At 42.8% G+C, this 27,151-nt stretch overlaps 1 protein-coding gene across 14 annotated transcripts in view; it reads right to left on the reverse strand.

The window, feature by feature from the left end:
- Positions 1 to 27,151, reverse strand: part of ATP8A2 (ATPase phospholipid transporting 8A2) — a 595,211-nt gene that overhangs the window by 285,964 nt on the left and 282,096 nt on the right. For all 14 annotated transcript variants that reach the window (XM_053308077.1, XM_053308075.1, XM_053308074.1 and 11 more), the window contains one exon: positions 3,360 to 3,543. In XM_053308077.1, the coding sequence (XP_053164052.1) occupies positions 3,360 to 3,543 (184 nt within the window). The remainder of the gene's footprint in view (positions 1 to 3,359; positions 3,544 to 27,151) is intronic.

Genomic DNA, 27,151 nt, shown 5'->3' on the forward strand with positions numbered 1-27,151 from the left:
TGGATAATTACGATGCATTTGGGGCCTACATGCATTGAGATTTATATGCATTTAAATTATATACAAATGCTGCATTCCACATGTGAACTTCCAAGGGCCCAGAGGTAGGATTAGCACACCCGCTGAGCAGAGTGGGCAGATGCAATACCTCTCCCCTAATATGAATATGCTCTACATATGTAGAGCTTAATTTATTGATAAGGAAACGTAATTCATTTTGTAACCATTTTGTCCCAGTTAGAAGTCCTTCCTGTTGTAATGGTCTCAAGAGAACAGCTCCTTAAAGGCCCGATGACCATCAGTTGTTGAATTTATTCAGGATTTACAGTGCAATTTTATGCATATTTACTCAGAAATAAGCCCCCCTCTGTTCAGTATGGCTTTTTCTCTGGTAAGTGGGCATAGGATTACAGCCTTCATCTCAGATAGGGCTCTTAAGGCTGTAAGAAGAGCCCTTCTAGATTGCCTCAGGGGCCCATCTAGTTTAGTATCCTATTTCCCATAGTAGCCAACTAGATGCTACTGAGAAGACTACAGAGAGGACATAAAGGCAGTATCTTATCCCACTGTTAACCCCACAAATGACTGGTATGCAATGACACACTACCTCTAAATCTGGAGGTGCCATTTAACAAGGTTAAGCCTTGGAACTCCCGCCCCCGCCGTTATGAGTAATCAGCTTTGGAACAAAAGCACCAACTTTCAAGTAACATAAAGCTTCTGAACATGTACAAAGGACCTTTCTTCTTTCAAAACACAGCATCTGAGGACAGGGGGAAGAGCTTCCAGGTCAGAGGGAATAAATTCCAGGTGGGCTTGAGCCCCAGTACCTACCTACCATTTTATAAACTTAGCCTGATTTTGGTAGATAACCCCCTGCTATCTGTTAACTAGTAGTTACCCCTACTATCTGAGTAGTAGCAAATCAAGCATCTGTTGTTGTTACTTAAACTTCTTTGAGATTCTAAAGAGATAATTTAGAGTTTACAGCTTGGCAAGGATCATCCATATTGACCATAAGGCAGACAAAACAAAAACGGATGAGAGAAGTCCAGGATTATTTCACTGCTTCCTTAATGTATGTCAGTCTTGTTCTGCTATGGCTACCAGTTAGACATCCCCAGACATTCTGACTTCCGTCTTTCAGAGAACAAGGTTTCTTTCTTCCTTTTTTCTCCTATAAGTTTTCCTAATTGCAATGAACAGTACTGTCAAAGTACCTCCTGTTGCTTTTTTTTCAGATGCTCAGTGCTAAACCTGATGGGAATTCCTTTCAAACATATCTCCAAAACCTATCTTGAACATTGTATAGTGTCCTGGCATTGGTTTAAGTTGTGAGCCATTGCTTGAATCTCAAGGTAGGGGTGGGGAGGTCTTTTCACTGACACTTTTGGATAAATGAGAGGGGGTGACAAGAACCCCCAAATGCATGTCCCCTCCCTCAAGACGCACTGCTGAGTTTTGAACTCTTGAAATATGAACAATAACTCAAGGAGTAAAAAGAAACTCAGAAGTATGGACACCTGTATAAAAACAGTTGAACTGGAGTTTCTATAAGCTCATCACTGCAACTTAGCATGTTGTCTTGTTGGACTTAGGAGTATTAGACACAGGCCTGCAACTGGGTTTCTAACAATCAAAGGGAAAAGAGAAAAGAAGAAGCCTGAATTACCCCTGCTAAAAGAGTAAAGAGGGCTGACAACCCCAAAAAGAAATATAAGATAGACAACAATAAGATAGCCCTTTTAAAAGTGGTGATTCTCTTTATTTAGCAGGAGAAGAGCAACTGGCCCTATCCATCCCCAGCACAGCATCCCTCCAGTGTCTGTTGTCTATCTTATATTTCTTTTTGGGGTTGTCAGCCCTTTGGGAGACAGGGAGACATTTATTTATTTATTTATTTATTTATTTATTTATATCAATGTAAACTGCTTTGGGGACTTTTGTTGAGGAGCGGTACATAAATATTTATCATATTTGTATTAGTACTTAAAGGGACAGTGCACAGTCCATTAAAGATGGTGCAGAGAGAAGAACGACTTACAGTCTGCTACCAGAATATCCATTTTAATTTGGGATGAGAGAATTCTTCTTCCAGTGCTGATATAAACCAAGAAACTAAGCTAATATTAAATATTGCCAGTCAAAATAAGGCTAGGTTCACACAAAGACAAGGATCCTGGTTAAAAAGTTAATCAGGATTAGTGAGACCACTGATTTTGTGAATCCAGAATTTCAGGGCAATCCTGGTCAAACCACTCCAGTTAACCAGCATTTAACCACTATAGATAACCAGAATACATAACCACCTGGTTATGTATTCCTGATTAAATGCTGGTTAAATCAGGATTGCCCTAAAATTCTGGGTCCACATAGTCAGCTCTACTGGGCTCACAAATCCTGATTAACCTTTTAATCAGTAATCTTGTGATTGTTTGAAGTCAGCCTAAGAGTTTCAACATCTCTGGCAGACCTTATAAAAATGCTTAAAATGTAGCCATTTAACTGGGCTTTTTGTTAACTTTTAAGCAGTTTTAAAAGGTTTGTACTGATTTCATTTTGGTGTTTTTTTAAAATAAACAGTGTATGGTCTTTGGATTTTAATTTTTGTAAACCTCCTTGAGATATATGTTTAGGTAGTATGGAAATATATCAAATAAATAAATATTAAATTATACAAATTGCTAAGCTTCCAGGATGATCGGTGTGATAATTATGCTTGTTTTAATGAGCAGATATTACCTTAGTTTATCACTCTTTGTTAAGTTATTTGGTATTTTAATGCTTTTTTAAAAAGGAAAATACTGTAAAAGATAATAGAATCTTAGAATAGAAAGGATAAAGTTGCTGATTTCAAAAAAGCAGGATCATTCCTTCATTCCTGTTCACCCTTTTCTCAATCTCTATAGGTCACAACTGAGGAACCAGAATAGCAATCATAAGTTATCCTTCATAGTTTTATCCTGAAGTCATTGAAATAAAAATGAGAGTAGCAGTTACTATTGCTGAACAGGCATATATTTCACCAACAGGTGTTCCAGTCAAGAGGAAGAAAAATTACAGATCAGAAGAGCTTCAACAGCTGTAACGAGCAACTCCTCTTCCCAATTACTGGGAAGTCTGAAGTTGTGTGAAGAGTAAAGAGAAACCTAAACCTTCAGGAGAGGATGGCTCATGGCCTGGCACAATGGAATGGATCCCAAGCACTTATGAGGTATCTGCTTTAGGCAGCAGGCTCAAAGGAAAGAGAGAGGAAAATTCGCTTGGCCTTTAGGTCAGCAATGAAGTGTTTATGCAGCCCACACAGCCAAAGCCTCTTTCAACAGGATATGGCAGCTGCTCTCTTGTGGGACTCTGACCTGTGCTATGGCGTAATCGGAGGAGTTGGTCGCCTGCATGCCTTCATTGCCACTTATCCCCACTCCAACATGAGCTGTCTGGATCATGCCCACATCATTGGCACCGTCCCCGATGGCCAGGGTGATGGCATTCACATGCTTCTTGACCATGTCTACTATTTCAGACTTCTGCAGCGGAGACACCCTAGGAAGGAGGAGAGAAAACGTCAGTCCGTTTCCCACATGCTAAGCTATGCATGACTTTCCAAGGGGACAGCTGTACTCTAGATTTAGACATACAAAAAGGGCAGTTATTGGAAAGTTTCCTAATCTAACACTTAGAGCTTTAGAATGCGTGCCAAATGCTCCCCCCACGTCCACATGCCTAGAAAGCAAACACAGCACTATTCCTTCAATAAAAGTGAATTAGAATCTTAAAACCCCTTCGCTTTATGATGGGAGTTAAAGTGCTTACAATTTTCACTCGTGCTCTAAAAAGCATGGAAGTTTGTAAAGTGGTGACTTAAACTTCCATGCCATGTGAGCAGTAAAGACTTTGTACAGAGTCCTATGTATTATGCTGGCTTTACAAATTAGGCTGCATGCCTTCATCTTCCAGCTCAACATTAGGCTGTGGAGGTATAGGTCCAGGTGTCCAGGCAGAGATTCCGAAGGAACAGCTTCCCCCATCAAGAGATGCATCTGATGTATTTCTGCTTGAGTATCACTATAAGGCACAGTGCGCCCCCAAAATGCCACCTGTTTCAACTAGGATCTTTTCCTGGGTTTTCCGCTCCCCAACTGGTTGCCTGGTTCTCCTGGTCCCAGCTTCAAGCCTTGCACCTCCTGGTGGCCACTGCCACTAGTGGCTGCCCCTCTCCATTATATGTGCCTCTACCTCTGCCAATTGGCTATATCAGCTATAGGACTATTTATAGAAACAACATCAAATTCCTTCTACAGTGTTAGTCAAAAGAAGTTGGACCTCTTAGCTCAGTGGCACAGCACAAGCTTTGCATGAAGCTTGTTCAGTCCTTGGCATCTCTGGCTAAAGGACCTCAAGCAGCAGGGCTGGGAAAGACATTTGCCAAAGACGTTGGGAAGCCACTGCCTGTCCGAATAGTCAAGGCTGACCTAGATGGACCAATGGTCTGCTTCAGTACAAAGTAGCTCCATCTGCTCACAATCACCCAAACTATCCTACATCCAAACATAGTGGCCCACATACTGTGCAGTGAAACACAGGTAGTTGGAGCACCGCCTATGCTGACACAGAAGTACTGACACATGCTGTTGCATTTGCACACTATCTTTCGTCAGCTGGTGGCACTAACATAAAGCTCAAATTGTCACCCTGCAATGGTAGAGCATGTTATTCCACCTAATTCTATACCCTATTTTGTCAGTTCCACAGTCATGACTACCAGCCTGAGCAGCAGCTTGGAGACCAGTCCTGATGAGGGAGGGGCAATCGGGTTGGACCTAATCCCAGGCCCCAACAACAGGCCAGAGCCTAGGTCTATCAGCCAGGTGTCCCAGAGGCAGAACTCCTTTAGCCTGAGCCTCTTAGGTTAGAATTGGTCCCAGGCATCCCCCAGAACCCCCTCAGTTCAAGCCAATTAGGTTGGACCAAATCCCAGGCCCAAATAATAGGCTGGAGTCTAGGCCTACCATCTAGGAGATCCCAGAAGCAGCACCCCCTCAGAATGAGCCCCTTCCAAGCCAAGAAACTCATGCTTGCTGAGCCTGCATATGACAACAGCCCAAGAGGAATGTCATGGAGCAGGGGAATTCAAGACTCCAGGGCAGAGGGTTGCCCTTTAAGTCTTTCCACTCTCCAGGCAGGAAGATAGAGTACAGGATGGGTAGTCAGAGCCTGGGGGGATTTAAGGCCCTGTTCCACATCTGGCCCTTTCTGGAACAAGTTGCTTACTTGGAACTCTCCATGGTTCTGCTACTCTGACCTGCTTTGCTGGCTCTCAGATGCCCTATTGGACCTCATGGGTTCCTGCTTACAAGACAGAATAGGACATCTGCAGCTCTTCATTCAAAGGTTACAACTCTAGTCACTTAAAAATTCTTGATCTATGTGGTTTCCCTGCTGAACATAAGAACCACACTCCATACAGACCAGCCAACTAGATGCACAAGCAGGGGCATGAAGGCAATAGCACTCTTCCATTGTTCCTCCCCAGCTATTGGTATTTATATTGCCTCCAGATCCAGAGGTTCCATTAAGCCATTATGACTAATGCCCATTTTGAGATCTATTGTCCATAGCCATCTGCACTCATGGCGATCACTACATATTGTGCAGCAAATTTCATAATTTGTACTGGAAGGAGCAATCCCTCAGAATATTCTCCATGTGCATTAATTGGAAGTTTTATCATAAACCTTCATATGCTTTAATCTCTGCAGGAGGTAACAGAAGTAAAGAGTGGGGGGGTTGGGGAGAATTGGCCAGGCAATTTTAATGTCTTTGTGCATGGAATTCTCATTGGGTAGAATGTTAAATCCTCATCTTAAAATGATACAAAACAAGTTGACCCAACCTTACTGCAAAACAGAACAAAAATACAGACCTTGTTACTAATCATCACACTGAGATGTCAATTTATAATTGAGAAAAGGGCAACTCTGAAGCTCATTAGGGTTGAATTCTAACATTTATATATTCTGTTGACGTAAAAATATTTCCAAAACCATGGTCTAGTTTCATCCCTCACTGCAAGTCATAAAGTAAAAACTCCAGACAGAGCTCGAGCCAAAACAGGGGTTGCATATGTAGAGTACATCAGTTATGTTTCTCAGGTGTAGTGGGAGCCAAGGAGGAGGAGAGCCAACTTAGTAGTAATTATTGCAGTATAAAGCAAATCCTCTGCTGCATCTTTTTGCACATGTTTAAGAGAAGAGATCTTTCCAATTTTTATATTTGCAATTCAAACTATATTGCAATGTGTAAAAAAAAAGGTGAAGAAAAAAGTAAGTTTGTTACCACAAACATTTTATTATTATTTTATTATTTTATTGAACATATTTGTATACTGCCCAATTTAACAGGGATGGTCAATCTGTTTGCTGCTAAGAATTCCACTGGGAAGATTTGACCATCTCATAGCCAGTCGTCTCTGTAGTCCTGGGTTCCAAAAAGATGCTTCTGGTGGGGGTTGGTGGGGAGTAGGGTGAAAGCTGCATCCATCACCATTCTAACTGGAGCCTACAGGCAGAACAAATAGGCTGGGCAGTTATGAAAGACTTTCAGGTTGCAGGCTACACACATCTGAATGGTAATGAAAATAAAACATGGCTACCTTGGATGTTGGATCAAAAGCCTCATATCTGTTTGCACACAACCCTCCCCACTAAGCATGGGGGTTGAGGGAGACTAAAGGCAATCAAGCTGCTCCCCCTGGGGGCCACCCCAAGCTCAGAGCTCAGGCTGGAGGGGGCTTAGGAACACAGGCAGCTGCCTTATACTGAGTCAGACCATTGGTCCACCTAGCTCAGTATTATTTTCTACACTGACTGGCAGTGGTTCTACAGCCTTTCAGGCAGGGGTCTTTCCCAGCCCTACCTAGAGATGTAAGGGATTGAACCTGCGACCTTCTGCATGCAAGGCAGATGCTCTACCACTGTGCTGTGGCCCCATCCCCTGGCCTCCCGGCTGACAGTAAAGCTTAGAAAGCCTTTGAGGTCTCCGTTGCTGCTCCCAGGTTTCTTAGAGGTGGCTCTCAACTGGAAGAAAGCCTACCTTCCAGCTGAGCCTCAGGTTTCAGGCAGACAGGTGAGAAGTCAAGTTGCATTTGATGGAGAGTCTACAAGACACTCAAATGGAAATGTTAGTCCTTGCACACAGATCTGGAGGGGAAGAAGGGTGTGGCACAAACGCATTAGCCACCTATGAAATATGATCAGATTGGAAGTGGCTCAAAGGAACTTGGGGGGTGAGGGTTGCAAGTAACACAAACGGATTGATACAGAGCAGCAGTAGTCTCTACCACCTAGTCTCTAGCACAGTCTCAATTCTAGCCTTCTCAAACTCCTTCAATACAAGCCACTCTCAAGGGTCTGTTTCCCCATTTTGCCCCTATTGACATACCAAAGAGCCACTCTGTAAAGTGGCATCTCTCTTATGCTTAGCAGGGGGAGCACAGCTCTCCCATCATAGCATTCTTCCAGTGGCTCTGGTTGGTGGCTTCCTTGTGTTTCTTTTTAGACTGTGAGCCCTTTTGGGTCAGGGATCTATCTATCTATCTATCTATACCACTTTGAGAACTTTGAAAAGTGGTATATAGATATTTGTAATAGCAATGTTACAACAGTAGTAGTTTCTTTTTAGATTATTAGGTTTTGGGGGAAAGGAAGCATTCCTTTTGTTATGCAAATCACTCTGAGAATTTTGGTTGTTGAAAAGTGGCATATATCAATTCTCAATAATAGTATAATAATCCCACATGGCACAGTAACAAACCAGGGTTGCCATGCTATGTACATTCAACAGGGCGCTCTTGTCAATCCAAATTTTCTGAGTGTACCTTTAATGTACAAACTTCTCCAAACATCTGTTTGTTACACTTCACTTCCTCTTCAAATTATAAGGTGTACACTTTTCTTTTTCTCCAGAATAATGAGTAAATAGACTCTAAAATGGCTTATGCAAAGTGACCTGCCGGGTGGTCTCCATGTAAATGTGGGAAAGCAAAACAAAGTCATAAGAATGAATATGCTTTAGTGCAGGACTGCTCAACTTGGGCCTCCTGCAGATGTTGGCCTACAATTCCCATCATCCCTGGCTAATGGCCACTGTGGCTGGGGATTATGGGAGCTGTGGTCCAAAAACAGCTGGGGGGGCCTAAATTGAGCAGGCCTGCTTTAGTGGGAAGGTAGACAGATTAAATGCCAGAGCCTTTCTTTATGAGGATTCAGAAATGATGGTCCAAGAAAAAGCAACCTGGCTGTAGGATATGAAACAGGAGCAAGACTGAGTCTTTTCTAGGCCAGACGTACTGGTAGAGGCCAGATGGTTAATTATTCAAACCTCACTTATTTGAAACCCAATGGGGACTTGACCCTTTTTACAGAACAAGTAGCAGGTTGGGGATAAGCAAGGTTCACATGACATAGGATTCATTGTATACCTGGTATGCGTGTTAAGAGCTTTGCATTTCACTTAGTAGGAAAGTTTAATTACTACTACTATTGATATACCACTTTTCAGCATAAGTTTCCAAAGTGGTTTACACAGGAAAATAAAATAATAAATAAATAAGATGGTTCTGCAACTGTTCATGCTCACTGTACAGGGCAAGCTCAAACATGCATATGCTTATAATATGTATTTCTATTTTAGTTCTTGTAAATATATCACCCCTCTCAGTGGCTGTTGCTGGTGTCTCCTTTGTGTTTCTTTTTGGAAGAACAAAATTCTTCTCATTCTTTTTGCTGTATAAACTGCTTTGAGGACTTTTGTTGCTGAAAAGCAGTATATAAATCTTGACCATGCCACTGTGGGGCTTTAATAAATTTTGCAATTGTGCTGTGCAGGAGGGTAGTACCAGAACTGACTTCCTGCATGATTTCTATATACAATCAACTATTCCTACTATAGCACACAATTGTGCAAGAGATCAGTATTTTGGTACCGCCTTCTTGCACAGTGCCATTGCCATGAGTGTTAGACTCCCACAGCAGTGCAGGCAGTTCTGTGATGCTCATGTTATGCTGCGGGACTTGTAAGCCACATAATAATAACATAATAACAATAGTAGAGAAGAAGAAGAAGAAGAAGAAGAAGAAGAAGAAGAAGAAGAAGAAGAACAACAACAACAACAACAACAACAACAACAACAACAACAACAACAACAACTTTGGATGCTCAGCATCTTTTACCATCTAGATATGTGACTGAAATCAAACTGGAAGGATCGAACACACATCCGCTCATTTAGATAAACACAATTTATTTAGCTAAACCCACCAACAGATGTTCAGGTATAAAATCTAAAGCCTGTAACTTTGCCGAGTGATTACTTTATCTTTTGCACGCCCGCACAGAAAAAATGGAATCTCAGAGTCAATGTACACATTATATAGGCTGCATTTGCATGAAAGGCAGAACCAAGGGTCCAATGGACCCATGGTTCCACCCCCCGCCCCAGGCGCAGTTACCTGTCCACATTTGGACATAACCATCAGGATCCTAACTGCAGTCATGGAGACTGCAGAGAGGAGGAGGATCTGGCTATGCAGCTGGGGGAACTGGCTGTGTGGGCTTCCTTCTGGAATGAACAGCAGCCCCAATAGCCAATCACAGCCAGAGTGAGGGAGGAGCTTTCTCCCTCAACTCTGGTTAGTGCAGCTTGCAGCATTAGGACGTAATGATCCTCAAATGAAACCGCAGGTAGGAGTGGCAATACTCACTACAAAGCTAAGGTTCAAATTGGAGTTTGGGGAGGGAAACCTTGGGTTGCTCTTGTGTCTGAACTGCTGTTGCACGCATTCAGACATACAAGACATTCAACCTCAGGTCCCTTTAACTCCAGTTTCCTGTTACATGCCAATGGGACTACAGAGTGAGATGTAAGACTAAGGGTACAGTTCTGGACTGTACCATGTCTAATTGCATGTAGGGGATTGTGGTTCTGAAGGCTATCTCCTTGTAAAGACACCAGATAGAAATGTTTAGCCATCCTTCTTCCTGAGATGCTAGTTTATTTAGAGGAGTGAGGCATTAAAAATATGATCCACTTCACTTACAGTCTAAAATACTGCAGTCCAGCATTCTCTCTCTTCAGTCTACCATTTCAGTCTCCCTAATAAGGCTCTCAGGTCCAAAAAAGATATGGCTCGGGTGGGGGGGTGGGGTGGCTCTTCTCACGATTGATGTAATGTCAGCTCTGCAGGAATCTAGAGATCTCCACAGCATGTGCACTCCCATAGAGCAACAGGGTAAACCCAGAAAATTTCCCCGATCTTGGCAGCACATCAACCTAACATGAAGCTGAGATCCATAACCTTAGATTTGAACTAGGCTTGATATCAGCTTCAAGTCAGGTTGTGTTGCCAACTGGAGATCAGTGGAAATTTCTGGGGGAATTCTATATGGTAGCTCTTACAGGAGTTTCCCCAGACAATAGGCTTTATAGCGGGTTTACTGCAAGGCTTTACTGCAAGTTCGAATTTGCACCCCAACACCGATGCAAAAATGGATTTTTTAAAACCCCAAACATATATCAGGCTAAGCTCTAATGTGCAATGAAAAACCTGAATTGTGTATAGAGTTCTCCCCGATAGCTCGCAGGGACTTTGAGGTAAATCTGGAGGATATGCCCTTCCGTGGGGAAGCAAAGTAAAACTGCCATCTGGGAACCCTCCAGGAGTGCACGTGCTATGGGGATATCTAGATTCCCACAGAACTGACATTACAGCAATCATGTGAACCTGCCTGTAACAACATCCTTGCACTCACTGAGTGTAAAGCTCGAAGTCCTGTGGTTTGCAGCTATTGAACATGTTTGTGTTCGGCAAAAAGTTGCAATCAAAACCTCGGATGCCCTGCAGAGCAGAGACAGCTTTGCAGGGATTGACTAGGCCGGGCCCTGCTCCCAGGTGTGTCTGCTATGTTCCAGGGAGAGGAGTCGGACCTGCCTGGTGGAGCTTGGAGACTCATATAATCTTCCCTGACTCCTGAAGCAAGCTACATAGATTGACTAGTTCAGCCTAGTTAGCTTATTATATTTGGGTTAATGTGTGGTGGTGTAACTTCTCCCCCCCCCCACCTTTCCAAACCCAAGCGCTCACTCCTTTGGTAACATAATCCACCTTTTATTGTGTAACTGTTGGCCTGTGTTTAGTGTGTCTAATTCCCAACACTCTCTCACGGCCTAGCTGTTCAGGGCATGCAGTTGCAAACAGGCTAGCTCTTGGGCTAGCCATCCTACCCACATCAGGAGGGCTGTTACACTGCCTAGGATAGTTGTCAGATCTCCTGTTTCTGTTTTTTTTGCTTAAGCAGCCATGGGGGAGCCTCAGGTTTTGATCAGAGAAGTGGCACTGTGGGACAGGGTCTGCAACCCCTTTCGCCCATGCCATTTATTTGTTCTAAATTGCTCTCCTAAGTTGCTATGAGCCCTCTGGAGGAAAAACCAACCAACCAAGGGCAACCTTGTACTTTCCCCCAAGAGGTTACATTATACTTGAGGTTCCAGGAGACAGCATCTGGGTGATGTATGGCAGCACTTGAGACCACTTTGGGCAAGGGGGAGGCATGGTCTTGCAGTCATCTTTTTCTGCTGTGGGAATTATTTCTAAGAATAAATATCTAAGCATTCGGCATGGAGCTCATCATGACAGTAACTGGCAGATGTGCAACATTCAAACAGTGATTTTTAAGCATCTCTTGGGGGGAAAGGGTTTTAGCTGTGAGAATATCCACACTCAACACACTGCCCAGTAGTAACTAGTTCTTCAACTGTGACTCTCCATTCATGCCTTTGCATCAAAACGTGTTAGAAAACAATTGAATGAATCAAGTCCACAGTGAGTTATGTGCTATTTCCTTCTTCACTGAAATCTCTTATTGTTGTATATTTTCCCTCCTGCTGTGTAATCTTTAAAAGTCCTCTTGTGAAAAGGGTAGGTGAAAGGGAATGCTGTACTTTAAACAGATGCTACTATTATGCCTTTCTGTTTCTATGTTGCAACAGGGATTAAAACAACATATTTAAATACCTTAATGTCTTAAACACAAAACATGTTAATATGATATCCTGCTTCCTTTTGTTAATGCATGCAAGGTCCTCTCTGGGCATGCCTGCCTTGAATTTTACATACATTTCATGCAGTTTTATTACACAATACACCAGCATTTCAAAATATCATGCCTGATCTCATCTGCTGGGAAGGTAAGAATGGGAAACAGCCCAAAAAGAAAACAGAAACCTGTTCAGGTTCCTGATTTTTAAGAGCATAAACCAATCCCAGGAGAAGCAAGCCAAATTCACTAATATATCATTGAAACTAATGTCCAGGAAGCCTGTCAAGCAGTGCTACTTGAACATTTTATTTTGCAGTTTTTTAATTAGGCAAGGGCCTCCACTACAGGCCCCCAGCATCTGAAAGAGATTGTCCACCATTAAGCAGAAAACAGGAAGTGCATCATTTCTTTGCAGCAAACTTATTTTAATGTAAAACTAAGGAAGTCTTTTGAGCCCTGTTCACTTATGATTCTGAGTATGTTGTACACAGACAGCTGGAGCATGAATGCATGCTGCCTAGCTATGTCCATCCATGCTGATTGACTCTAAGACCATTGCTTTCTGGTCTTCCCTGGCTGTTCAGGGTTTCAGAATGCAGGGAGAAACTGTCCTATGTTTGTCTCCCTCTGCAGACAAAAACTGAATGCAGAAAGAGCAGAAGGCATGGCTATAGTCTGTTGGCACAAAAAGATATAGCTAGCTGATGCATGCCTGTTCCTCCTCCATTTCGGTACAGTACCCAGAATCATAACAACTGAACAGGACTTTAGCTACACAGGATTCCTTCATTGCTGCACAACAATTCTGTGCAATTTAAATACCTTGTTCTAATAGGAGCTGGTCCAATAAAGGACATTGCTGTCTCTATGTTATATTTCAAACTGGTTAGGGTTGATGTGGCAATGGCACAATGGTGTTTATTAATTTGTTGGCACACTGTGTTTGATTCAGCCACAACTCCATCCTTGATGGCAGGTATCTACAAGGGATTGATTTCTACCCCCAAATGATAAATAGTGCTGGAGTGCATCCACCACCCAGGGGTATAAACCAAAACATGGTTACAGCACCATAGGGTATGGTGGCACAACCCCAGCCCCGAGGGTTATGCCACCAGGGACAACCATGAGAACCATAAGAACCAGGACTTGGATATAGTCAGTCAAATCCATCTTGCTCCTACCATTACTGGTGCAAGACCCAGTACCTGACATGAAGTCTGAGATGGGTGGCCTAGAACTTAAGACCCCCAAACCTATGTCCCTCAGGGGCAGCCCCTCTTGAACCCAATTACTCCAAGGTACTGAGCCCCACCATATTAGATACCTCCAAGCCTGCTCATCAGCACAGAAGCAATGGTTAAGTGGCTAAATGGTTGGTCACCTCCTCAACCAAGGGAGGTGATGCCTGGGTTGGCAAATTCAGGGACTGGGGAGATATAAGGGGCCAATCTGGGACTCTATCAGAACAGGTTGCTCAATTGGAGCTCTCCAAGGTTCTGCAGCTCCAGCCTGCCTTGCTTTACGTTCCAGATGTCATCTCGTGCTGCACGGACTCTTGTGCAAGATCAGGACAGGACATGAAAGGCTCTATGATGTCACATACAAAAGTACATAACTTTGTTATCCAGATGCACTAATCTTGAGGAGCAAACATGTCTGGGCTAGGTCACATATACTGTACTTTTTACTCTATCTCTCATTACTTGATTACGCCTATCTAAATGTATAAAGTATCTTCACTGGGTTTTATTTGAGTTCCTCTGAGTGATTTGAATGGTCTACCCTTGGTGATTAATATGTGATGGCTAATTTATACATACAAGTGATTAGAAGCACTTCACATGTGTGTAAGTTTTTAATGCACATCTACTAAAACGTTCAAAAAATGTCAGTGCATAAGCATGAAAGGTGAAATGCAAATCTAATTTTTTTCTAATTATGATAGGATGATTAAAGTTAGTTGTTTTGGTTGTACTGGTTTTTGTTAGTTTTAAATTATGATTTTAATCTAAAGATTTAATTTTTAAAAATAAATTTAAATAATTTAAAAGTCATTTGGGGAAAAATAGCTGAAAAGCAGCTTAGAAATCTGGTAAGTAAGCAAGTAAAATAAAAGGTTATTAAAGTAAAAGGATATTAAAAGGATAGCTGGACTAGATAGATTATTGGATCTAGCAGGGCTGGATATCCTTATGAGGCATACATGGATACTACAAACATTCAGCATTTATTATGAAAAAAATTAAAAACCCAAGCCTCAATTTGGAGAGGACTCGGTGTTTGCATATGGAACATGTAAAATTCAACAAAAATGTTGACCTAGATATGCCCTAATCTGGAACAACTAGGAGGATCTCTTGTTTCACAATGACAAATACCATCCCGGTCCCCACCAACTTATGTATCAGCACACTGTAAGTAATAATTCAGAATGAACACTATCAGCAGCTAAAACATCATTCTTAATGAGCAAAATCAGGAATGTTGCTCTCTTGAGCACCAAAGGCACGTTGCTTAATTGCAACCCCAACAAATAATTAAAGAAAACGGGGGGGAAATGCAGAAGGCACTCTTTTGATGTGTCCCACTTAACTGTTGACATTTCAGTTGCCCCGATCAACTGTTTTGCTAATACTGATATAGTACATTTATCTAATTGCTTGGGGAGAAAGGAAGGACTCTGCAAGTAGCAGTTATATACTCAGGGCAGAACTAGATGTTATGCTCAACATGGAGATGTATGCCTCAGTGTTGTGGTGAACCATGAGGGAACTCCAAATGGGGCTGCTGAAAAGCAGCAACCGCTTGTTCTGCCTTCAGAGGTTTAACTAAAGAGGATCCTGGATCATCACCTAAAGCAGGGTAGCATTAACCGAAGAAACCTGTACATGGGACATACACAATAGGTTCAGCCAAATTTTTCACACAATGTTACTTATCTGTTTGATAGTGTACGTGCATATGTGAAATACCCACACTTAACAGGTTATGTGTTACAGCTGGACTGTCAATGTTCCCCATTGCCTTCCTCTTTAACCTTAATCCTGCTGATGGCAACTCAGGCCTGATCATTTTACCAGTCATGAGGAAGCGTGAACACACTCTGGTTATCCAGCAACCTCCACTAAGTTGGAGTTGAAAAAAGCAATGTGTGTTGACTTCTCGGGCTTCGGAGCGGAGGATCCCTACCATAACTTGTGGGTAACAGTAGATACTGAAATACATGGAGACAAACTAGTAAAGCCACCACGTATAAAATAAGCTGGATCTGGGATTCATAGAATACCCCTGCTGAGCAAAGGCACCCTTTAAAGTGATGACACTCCTACAAAGGGAGAGCAATTGTCCCTATCCAACCTCAGCACAGTGGTTGTTGCTGGTGTCCAGTGTTTTCTCTATGGCGTGCGTGCACACTCACACGTTTTTTGATGTCCACTCAGTTAATTTTAGATCCTGCTCAAGCTGAATCGGGAAGGTCCCCGTCTGAACACACATGTGCAAACACTGTTTTGAAACTGCCACCCAGAACAAAACTTATTCTGCACACAGATGAAAAGAATTAGAGAGAACACTGCTGGTGTCTACGTTTCTTTTAATATTGCAAGCTCTTTGGGAACAGGGAACCCCTTCTTTATTTATTTTTGTGTAAACCGCTTTGAACACTTTTGTGGGAAAGTGGTATATAAATATTCATAGCAGTAGAAGCAGTACAGAACGAATTAATGTACAAACCTCTGTGAATAGTTTTGTAACATCTGCTGCATTGCCCTTATGCCTCTCTCTAGACATTCTGCTCAAGGTAAAGTAAATCAGGGAAGCAAAAATTCAGAGATTAATCTGGATTTTAGTAATGGGGAGAAAGGGGACTTCTCCACATGCTGTGTCCATTTTAATAGTTGCAAGTAATACACCAAGTGCGAAGTGACAGAATGTCATGCCAGGCGGCTTCCACACGGAAAACTTTAGTTTCTAATGTCAAGATCTACAGACTCTGGCTGTCTTGTGACAATTTTTTTAGCAGTCCAATTAAGTCCCATTGGCATTAATATGGTTGGTAGACAGGAATTTTTAAAGAGGAGAGGGGGTTGCTGGGGTACATTTTTTAAGCAACTAACCTTTTCCTGCTGGCAGAGAAAAGGACATTGCCTGGAGGACCCCATTTCCCGAAGAGAAGCAAGCTTTGAAAAGTTTTGGCAGCCAGCATGGTAATGAGCCAATTTCTATTGACATGTTATCTTCAAAGGTGAACTCTTGGGCAGCAAAGAGGCTGTACTCAGTGCCAGTCTCTTGCTGAGAGAGGGGGAATAAAACCATCTTCCTTGTCCATCCCCATCCCAGAATGATTAAAAAATATATATGGTTTAATACTGGGGTAATTTAGAACTACCGGCTGACCTCTATTGCTTCAGTGATTTAACATTTTACACCATTCAGGGTATTGTCACCAAATTAATAAACACTACTTATTATCTACCTTAATAAGAACAAAGTAATTTAAAATATCCATCAACTAAGGCTAGTGGCAGAAGAATTAGGGAGAGCTGCACCACATGAACTGGCCGTTTATAGGTCCTGAGGGTCAATGGAAACCAACCAGAATACGGATACAACAAATATTTATATACTGGAAGATGGTTCGGAAGTTTCAGCTGGTCCAGAATGCTGCTGCAAGGATGCTTATTGGCATGAGCCACTCACAAGTATTACATCCATCGTGCAGCAGCTACAATGGTTACTAGTTTGCTTCTGGGCTAGATTCAAGGTGTCAGTTTTAACCTCTACCCATACTAACCTTTCAGGGCCCTCTGCTCAGCATCTAAGGCCCTGCTCAGGGCCTCATCATTAACAGAGATCTGGTTCGTGTGGAATAGAGGCAGGGTAATTTTGGTTGCGGCTTTGGAACATCCTCCCGGAAAAGTGACAACATGCTCCCTCCCTGAGGGTTTTTAAGAAGCTGCTGGGGGGTGGGATCTCTTTAGAGAGGCATTTTAATATTTTATCTGCATTGTATATCTGGAGTGTTTTAACTTTCTTGTACTTTTAAAATTTGGATTTAACTGAGGCTTGTTTTTAGTTAAAATTAATAAAACTAGTAGAAATTATATTGCTTTATAGTGATCTGTTCTACTGTTTCTGTGAGCTGCTCTGAGCCGTAGTGTCCTTGAGGGGTGGGGTATAAATATTTTTAAAAAACAAAAAACCAGAAATGGACTGTATCATTTCACTAATTATATCACAATGCTAATTGTGAACACACGCACCTTACAGGTGCCACATTACTGAACTGCACGAAAGCTCATAGTCCATACATTTTTGCCAACAGAAGGCACCCACATTCACTAATCAATTAACCAAACCACCTCCCCAAACCACCAGTTCAGAGGACGCTTTGCCCATTGGTCTGGCCACCTGTAATAAGGATGCGTGATTGCCATGACTGCAAGAATGTCTTTCCTAAAGGTATGGGAGGGGTTGGGCACCACCACATTCTACATATACTACTAGTTTACATTTTTAGCATGTATAGAGGGGCAGTTCAAATGAACTGCTCCCCTACACAATTAGGAAAAGGCACCCAAGCACACCAGGGTGTGGGGGAAGGGTGTGCTCATGGCATGCACCTGCCCTTTCTAATCCCAGTCGGATTAGAAAACAACATATCATTTGATCCAGCCCGGAATCAAAAGACCCTCTACTTTGATTTGGCTCAAGTTCCACAGGTAAGTATTGTTAATTCCACAGAGATCTGTGTATCTAGGGACATCCTGAAATGAAGGAAAGCTCTTTAAAAATCTGAAACACCTGGCAAGCATTGTGGTCTGCCAGTCCTCACTTTGTGCAGCTATCCTGCTCCTGCCAACTTGATTAGTTGGTTGGCACTACAGTTGTTGCCACAGCTTGTCATTTCCTCCTTAATGTCAACTTGCACTTTAGCACTTACTCTCACGGGACTCTTAATCTGAACTGAACTTGGCAAACTTGCATGGCTGTTGTGACAGGATAATTAGGTATTTGTCACAGTTTCAATTTTATCTTAACAGCTATTTGTAAAACCAAATGTATTATTATAATAATTGCTCCTTTCCTGAGCCAAGAGCAACTTGGAAGAAATAAAAGGAGCAGATTGCAGGCTTCAAGAATGTCTACTGGTTGAAGCCTGGCTTGTGAGCACCCAAATTAAAGTACCATCAGAGTTTTAACTGCCTAAGGAAGAAGATTGCGTAGCTGCACTAAATCGTGGGGATTTTTGAACTGCACTCTTGTGCTCTTGTACAAAAATTCCCTGTAAAACATATGAGACATGTCACAGGTTGTGCAGCCTTTTGCATTAGAACAGAGGTCCCCAGCAGGAGATATTAGCTCCCAAGGAGTACTCAGAGCCCTCCCATCTCCCCATGCTGTAGGCACACTACTCCCTACTGGAGTAGCCTGTCTCACAACTGTAACATGTGAGTGAGTGAGTGAGTGAGTGTGTGTGTGTGTGTGTATATAACACATATATACATAAAAACAAAAATGTAACTGTTACTATTAGGGAGACAGACTACTACATCCACTGACTCACATTCACACTACATTATTCAAAAGCAGTCTTATTAAGATCAATGGGATAAGTTTACTTTTCTTATTAATTTCAGTGAGGGTACTCATGAGTAACTTTGTATGTAAGTCACTGAGGCTGTTCACAAAACCAAAAACTGGGTAGGACAAGTGCCCTACCCAGGTCTAGGAGCTGTGTGTGTTCCAATTTTCGGTTGGGTGGGAGGAGGGAGAAGTGATTGTGTGCAATCAAGGTAGGAGGAAGAACTGGATAGGGCAGTGCTAGCCTACCCAGCTTTCATACTCAGCATTTGTTTGTTTGTTTGTTTGACATATTTTTATACCTCCCAAAACTTATGTCTCTGGGTGGTTTGCAACAAGAAAAACATTAAAGCATTAGTTAAAAACAAAAACAAGAAATTTAAAACACAACAATTTAAAAATTTTAAAACAATATTCTAAAACAGCATTAAAAACAATCAAAACAGTATCAGTTAAAAGCCTGGGTGAACAGATGTGTCTTTAAAGACTTTTTAAAAATTGTCAGAAATGGGGAGGCTCTTATTTCACTAGGGAGCACATTCCAAAGCCTCGGGGCAGCAAGGGAGAAGGCCCGTCCCTGAGTAGCCACCAGATGAGCCGGTGGCAAATACAGACGGACCTCTCCTGATGATCTCAATGGGCAGTGGGGTTCATAACGAAGAAGACATTCTCTTAAATACCCAGGGCCCAAGCTGTTTAGGGCTTTATAGGTTATAACTAACACCTTGTATTTTGCCTGGAAACATATTGGCAGCCAGTGTAACTCCTTCAATACAGGAGTAATATGGTCTCTCCTAGATGACCCAGAGACCAGCCTGGCTGCCGCATTCTGAACCAACTGTAGTTTCTGGACTACGTACAAGGGCAGCCTCACATAGAGTGCATTACAGTAATCCAGTCTGGAGTTACCAGCAGATGTACCACTGTTTTGAGATCATCTATCTCAAGAAACAGACGCAGCTGGCATATCAGCCGAAGTTGACAGAAGGCACCTCTGGCCACTGCCTCAACCTGGGACACCAGGGAGAGACTTGGATCCAGAGGCACCCCCAGACTGCGTACCTGTTCCTTCTGGGGAAGTGTGACCCCATCCAGAACAGGCAGATCAAAATCAAGAGCCCCTGGTGGCGCAGTGGTAAAACTGCCGCCCTGTAACCAGAAGGTTGCAAGTTCGATCCTGACCAAGGGGCTCAAGGTTGATTCAGCCTTCCATCCTTCCGAGGTCGGTAAAATGAGTACCCAGAATGTTGGGGGGCAATATGTTAAATCACTGTAAACCGCTTAGAGAGCTTCCAGCTATAGAGTGGTATATAAATGTAAGTGCTATTGCTATTGCTATCTCCCGACCCCGCACAGTGAGTACCTCCATCTTATCTGGATTCAGTCTCAGTTTATTATCCCTCATTCAGCCCATTACCGACTCCAGACAGGCATTTGGGGAGGTTATACCCTCTCCCGATGATGCTGACATGGAGAAATAGATTTGGGTGTCGTCAGCATACTGATAATAGCCTGCACCAAGTCTCCTGATGATCTCTCCCAACGGTTTCATGTAGATGTTAAACAACATTGGAGACAATACGGAGCCCTGAGGGACACCATACAAAAGTTCAGATTTTGAAGAACAGTCTCCAAGGGACACCATCTGGAACCTGCCCGAGAGGTAGGAGCGGAACCACTGCAGAGCAGTGCCTCTCACTCCCACCCTGCTCAGACACTCCAGAAGGATACTATGGTCGATAGTATTGAAAGCCACCGAGAGGTCCAAAAGGACGAACAGAGTCACACTTCCTCTGTCAATTCCCAGTTGGAGATCATCCATCAGGCTGACCAAGGCAGTCTCTACCCCATAGCCAGCCCAGAAGTCAATTTGAAATGGGTCTAGATAATCAGTTTCCTCCAAGACTGTCTGGAGCTGGGAGGCCACCACCCTCTCAATTACCTTGCCCAACCACGGAAGGTTGGAGACAGGCCTGTAGTTACTCAGCAATGAGGGACCCAAGGTAGGCGTCTTCAGAAGTGGTCTAATTATTGCCTCCTTAAAGACTAGGAGGCATCCTACCTTCCCTCAGATATGCATTTATAATCTCTACCAGGCCTTCTACAACAACCGCCCTGCCAGACAGTATAAGCCATGTCGGGCAAGGGTCAAGAAAAGCTGCCCTACCCAGCTTTTCCTCCTACTTTGATTCCAAACAATAACTATTCCTTATTCCTAACTAGTTGTTTGCTCCGACACAACCAAAAATTGGGAGCACCTACAGCTCCCAAACCTAGGTAGGACACTTGTCCTACCCAGTTTTCGGATGTGTGAATGATCTCACTGAATGGACTAGCCTGTCTCACAACTGTAATATTTAAATTTGTGTATGGGTGCCCTGCATGGACACACACAAGTGTGGCTGTGTGCGCGCACACACACACACACACACACACTCACTCTCACTCTCTATAGGGTACCTGAGCTGAAGGTTTGTAACAGAAAGGATACACCGGTTTTAAAAGGTTGGGAATCCCTGCATCAGCACACTTACATAGAAGATGACTTTGGTTTGAAACTAAGCATACACTCAACAAAGAGTTACAGCCAATTACAGCACTCTGACATATGCACATAAATAAATATGTAAATATTGCTGCATTCACATTTAGCTTTTTAGGTATAATAGCCCTTTCTATTTCAAGATTCAAAACTAAGGTTATAGGCCTAGTCTCACTGAGGTTGTAAACCTGTATCTGTATTTAAATTGATATGAATAATCAGCCAGGCCATCTCTCATTATCTGCTCCAGGCAAAACTGCTTTTTAAATTAGGCTTAATAAATTGAAGAGAGCCAACTTTCAAGAGTCAATTTCAAATAAAAGACATTGACCTTTCTAAGCTCATCTTCCACTTAACAAATCTGAATTAGTCTCCCCATTTTGCAAAAATAAATGTTACAAAAAGGAGTTTTCTTCTTGAGCTAATATGGTGGTGCAGAATTGATAATACCTTTAACAGAAAAAGTCAATATCCGTTTTTGTTTTATTTTTAATGTGCCTCATCATAAGAGCACTCTCTGTTACTATTTATAAAACTCTCTTGCTTATTTCAGACACCAACAGCACAAGACTAAAATAAAAAGGGAAAAGGAAGCGACTTTTAGAGAACCCATGTAATCTGAACTGGAGTCATTGTTAACTCACACAGGCTCATTTCCAAATGTATGTGGGTCAGAAGTAATGGCCCTCCTCAAAGCAGCTGTGGGGATACTGTTTACTTTCTTTCTTGGCTTAAAAGCATTTAATGTTGAGAACAGATCTGCGGCATCTTAATGTATGCTAATGCCCATCAGAGCCATAACTTCTGATGGATTCAACAGCACTGAAAGGACAAGGAAGAGATCAAACTAGGCTTTATACAAACAACCTGAGCCTTCAATATGATGCATGTCAGCATAAAAGCTAGGAGGGATCAGTTGATCTAGCTACAGGATCTTTTTCAAGAATAAATGCTTTCAAAGAAGCGAATGCTTTGGGAGGAAAAATAGCTTTTCTGACAACTGTCATCTGATACACAATTCTGGGGAATACTTCGTTCTCTTAGTATATCAGAGGGCTGAGAAGATATATGAAGGACAACTTCAAGGGACGTCAGGACTGAGATGCAACTTCATTTTGGCTGGGTGGGGGAGGAGAGAAGAAAGTTGCAAATTTGGGCAATGACCCATAACTACAGCATAAAGCTAAAATCTGCATTGTTCACTACTCCGGATGGATAATGGTTCAATAGAACTGTACCCTTGGCTCTTAAGGGGCAGAACACAAGATTTTTTAAAAAATGCATACCTCATTTGCTTTAGAGAGGAAATCTTCCTACACCTGCAAATCAAAGCTCATGACAAAACAGGTAAAAATATAATTGTCCATCATTATCAAAATTGTTTTTATTATATTATAACATATGATCTCTTTTCTGTGTGATATAAGCTCCCTCTCTCCTTCTTTGTCTGCCATGATAATTCTTTTTTCTTCTTAAAATAAAAAAGGCAAGAGTTTCTTTGAGCAGCCTAAATAAAGGAAAACCACATGAGCACAGAGCATATGGGGAGGGGGACTGACTTGGCTACGAAGCTTTGATCCATTTGGTTGGATGAGGAAATGATGACTCCGTTGTATGTTATTTCATGAGGTTTTTGTTTGGCCAGTGCTAGGTGTGCCTTAGACCATTAACTTTGGCACTGTACACATTCAAAGCATTGAGTTTTAGGCCGTATATTATTAAAAGGACTGCATGTAACTGGAATCACTTAGGGCTCCAATAGTGTTTTACAATGGGTCACTGAAAAAAAGACTGCTAAAGTCTTGTCTGCACCGGGGCGGTGGAATCTAAGAGCTGCAGGGTTCGATGAGAATGACCTAGACTGCAGGCACGTTAATGCACAGCTAACTTCCTCCTCAGCATCCTGTCAATGCCATGGGGGCCTGGTCTTATTTCATTTACATATGCCATGAAATTTCTCCCAACAGAAGAATATTGCATTACCGTATGCAGATTTTCAACCAGGGAACTGAACTCGAGGACAACACTCTGGAGAATCAAGCCTTTAAGAAAAGCATATTTTGTAGGCAAGGCAAAAGAAAGAGGGGGGCTAAAGTGGCATTAATTTCTTCTGCAGGAGTCAACCAATTTGCTCACAAAGCCCTCGTCCAATATCTGCATTGGGAGCAGGAGAGCTGAAACTCAATTAAAACTAGTCTCAACTACTCTTTCCCCACCCCCATTCACTGAATAAGACCAATTGTGATGAAAGTTTTCTTCTCAATCAGAGTTGCATTATGCCCTGCTGGTGATCTCAGCTGTATATAGCAGGGAGGAAGGCGAAAATTAAGCCCGATATCCTGGCCAGCTCATTCAGAGGCCCTTCTTAAAAGATACTACCAATTATTCCAAGCTTGGTTGAATTATACTCAATGTTCTTTTGACAGGTGTCCATTCAGCTAAGACTAAGAACTCTCTATGCCTCCTGGTTTGTCAGGATTCCAGTTTATGCAACTGAAAACCTAAAGAAGGCTCCTAAGTATCCTGCTATCCCTTCTGGAATAAATTTAAAAGACAAGTGAATTACTGAACAGAACGTTTTAAGAGGAGAAATGTGTTTCCCATTCGGAATATGTAATACCAAAACGAGATGTTTGGACAGCAGGATTAGCCTCCCATACCCTGCTACTGCTCAACGCCATCTCCTGGAACAGTGATTTATACAACAAGTGTCACGAAGTTCATTATCTCAAAAGATGAAGCTGAGGCAGCTTAACAGAGGCCTAGGGCATGAAGCAATGTCTAAAAGCGGGGGTGGGGGGGAGAGAAAAAGAAAAATGAAGGCACAAAGCAGCAAAAGAGAAATGAAGACACAAAGAGGCAAAGAGATAGGGGGGAAAGGCCAAAAACATGGCAAGGAGAAAGTCAGAAACAGAAGTTGATACAACTTCCCTCACACTCTTTCACACGCGAAACAGATAAATTGTCTACAACTCTCATCCGGTACTGGAAATCTAGGTGGGGAAAGAAAAAGTTGCATATCTGTAAACTGATACCAAGTTACATCTTTCAGCAATACTAAAGATCAGAAACAAAGATTTGGCTAGTTCTTTCCAATTACTATGTAATTCCTCACCTCCACAGCTGTTCTTAGTCTCATTTCCAGTTTTCCTTCCCTCTCTATTATAGGTTATGTTCAACACTTATATGAGTGTACAGTTTGCACAGGAACAGATCTGTACACAGGTACAATTATTCAAGCATTATGTTGAACACAGGTGCAGCAGTACACTCCCTATCTGTGCCATGCATTTGAGGGACCTGTACCCAGGTTCACGTTTAAAGTGCATGCAATTATAGTCTTTCACACAAACACACGTACAAGTGTACAGACATTCATACACTCATACAATATAATGTCTGAACAGGGCTTCTCTAACCTTTTCTTGTCCTAATTTCTTTAGACCACTTCCTCTCCCAGCACTCCTTTCCTAGGTGCACCTGATCTCTCTACGCTGCTCCCTTCGCATTCTCCTGGACTGTGCTTTCCTATTTTCATGCTTTTTCTTCCCCTCCTTCCCAAAGCCCTTCTGCCTGTCCTGCCTCTTGATAGAATTTTAGCAATTTAGCCAAAGAGCCAGAGACCTTGTGATCAGGGCAGCTCAGCCAATAGCAGAGACTTTCCCACCTTCTCCATCTCTCTCTCTCTCTCTCTCTCTCTGACATTAGGACTGCTCAGTCAATCACTGCCAGCGGCTTCATCACCGCTCTAAAATCCCTTACAATGAAAATGAAGGGATCCATATCAGCATATGGGATGTGATCAGAATTATATCATTTCAAAGCTAGAAGGAGGCTGTTCAATTCATTGTGAGAAAATGTTAAAGTCTCTGTCACGATTTTTCAGTCATTACACTTTCTGCTGGTAAGAGACGGATGGATAAAACACATTGATGAATAACTGGTGATCTTCAGTTCAGTTGCTGCAGTTATGGTCTAACAGATCAGGAAGGAGGCTCCCTAAAGCCATTTTGGAGTTCCTCGGTTTCTGTAGAGCAAGAAAGATCTGTCCTAAAGACAGACAAGATAGTGGGTATCACAACTGTCTCAAGTTCATGGGGAAGATTTTGGCACCTGTCTTTGGCTCTCAAAGGGTGGAAGGTGTTGCCTGAGCTAGTGGTGAGGCTACCTTACACAGGAACATGGGAAGCTGCCTTATACAGATCAGACCACTGGTTCATCTAGCTCAGTACTCTCTACACTGACTAGCAGCAACTCTCCACGGTTTCAGGCAGGAATGTATCCTAGCCCTACCTGGAGATGCCAGGGATTGAAACAGGGTGTAGGGACCTCACTGGCAACCATGGGCCAAGCTTGACTGGAGGCCCGCTGTCCTGGGTTAGTGTGTGCACATGTTAGCGTGTGCCAGCCACACACCCACATATGATGTCATACACAAGGGTGTGTGGCCACAGTGCAAGACGGGCATGCTGCCTGTCTGCCCATTGCAGACGCGTCGCTCCTGTGCTGCGGGGGTCAGAGCAAATGCATTCTTTCTCTGCCTCACTTTGAGGACAGAAAGAATGCATTTTTCCCACTCCAAAGGCATGAGAGCGAAGTGCTAAGTACAACAAGCAAAAGGGCAGCACTGAGCACACCTGGCTGTGGAAAGCGTGGAGGAGAGCCTCCGGGCCGTGGCAGGCATGGGGGGATGAGCATGGGGGCCTGATGGTGTGGGGGAAAGTGGGGGTAAGCCTCGGGTGGCTTTCAGAAGTGCTCAGGGCTGCGGCGGCCTGAGGACACTTGTCCCCGCATTCTCTGTGGATGCTGCACACCTGGCTTGAACCTGAGATCTTCTGCATATAAGCATGCAGGTGCTCTTCCAGTAAGCTATGGCCCCATCCGCTAAGGGTACTATCTTACTGTACTCCCATGTAGTCACTCATCCAAATGCAAACCAAGAGAGACCCTGCTTAGCAAAGACGACAATTCATGCTTGCTACCAAGATACCAGGTCGCCTCCTAATTAAGAGCATGGCTTCTCTTTTTCAATTAAAAGATAATTCTGGGATATCTGACTGAACAGGATACTCCTCATAGGGAAGAATTGGAGGATGTACAGAAAATGAAATGTATGGAAGCAAATCTTCCTGATAACCACTACAAAGATATTTTAAACTGCCTCAAAGTCAGACTGAATCCACCTTCATATTACGTATACTGGAAGTGTATTCATTAGGACTTAAAAGAGATGGGCAAGGGGGTGCTTATCTGTCATGGTGCTTATCTAGAACTGTCATTGTGCTTATCGAGAAGAAGGTGGTAGAGCAGGGAGAAAACAGCAATGGAGGAGTTTGATTTCTAACAGAATGAAGCCAGGAAGACCCACATGGAGGCACTGAAAGAGATGCCAAGCTGCACACATACTCGGTTGCCCACAGTCAGCTTTTTACAAAATTACACTTCATAATTAACATGTTTTTAGAGTCTTCACTACTACTAGAGTCTAGGGAATGTCCTGGGGGCACCCACTGATGAAGCTGAGAAGGTGTGGATCTGATCACATTGTTTGCATGGGCGGCCATTAGGAGCCCCATCTACGCTGCTCCTCGGAAAGACAGCACAGAAATGTAAACAGGAAACTCCGCTGAGCTGAATTAGTCTTTTAGTCAAAAGAACCAAACTATATGGAATTCAGTAGGAATATAGGAACATGGGAAGTGGTCTGTCTTCGACCACTAGTCAAAGCCAGACCACTAGTCCATCTAGCTCAGTATTGTCTACACAGACTGACAGCGGCTTCTCCAAGGTTGCAGAGGAACCTCTCTCAGCCCTATCTGGAGATGCCAGAGAAGGAACTTGGAACCTTCTGCATGCAAGCATGCAGATGATCTTCCCAGAGCGGCCCCATCCCCTAAGGGGAATATCTTACAGTGTTCACACGTGGCC

The sequence above is a fragment of the Hemicordylus capensis genome, chromosome 3 (genome assembly GCF_027244095.1).
Source record: "Hemicordylus capensis ecotype Gifberg chromosome 3, rHemCap1.1.pri, whole genome shotgun sequence".
Classification (NCBI taxonomy): domain Eukaryota; kingdom Metazoa; phylum Chordata; class Lepidosauria; order Squamata; family Cordylidae; genus Hemicordylus; species Hemicordylus capensis.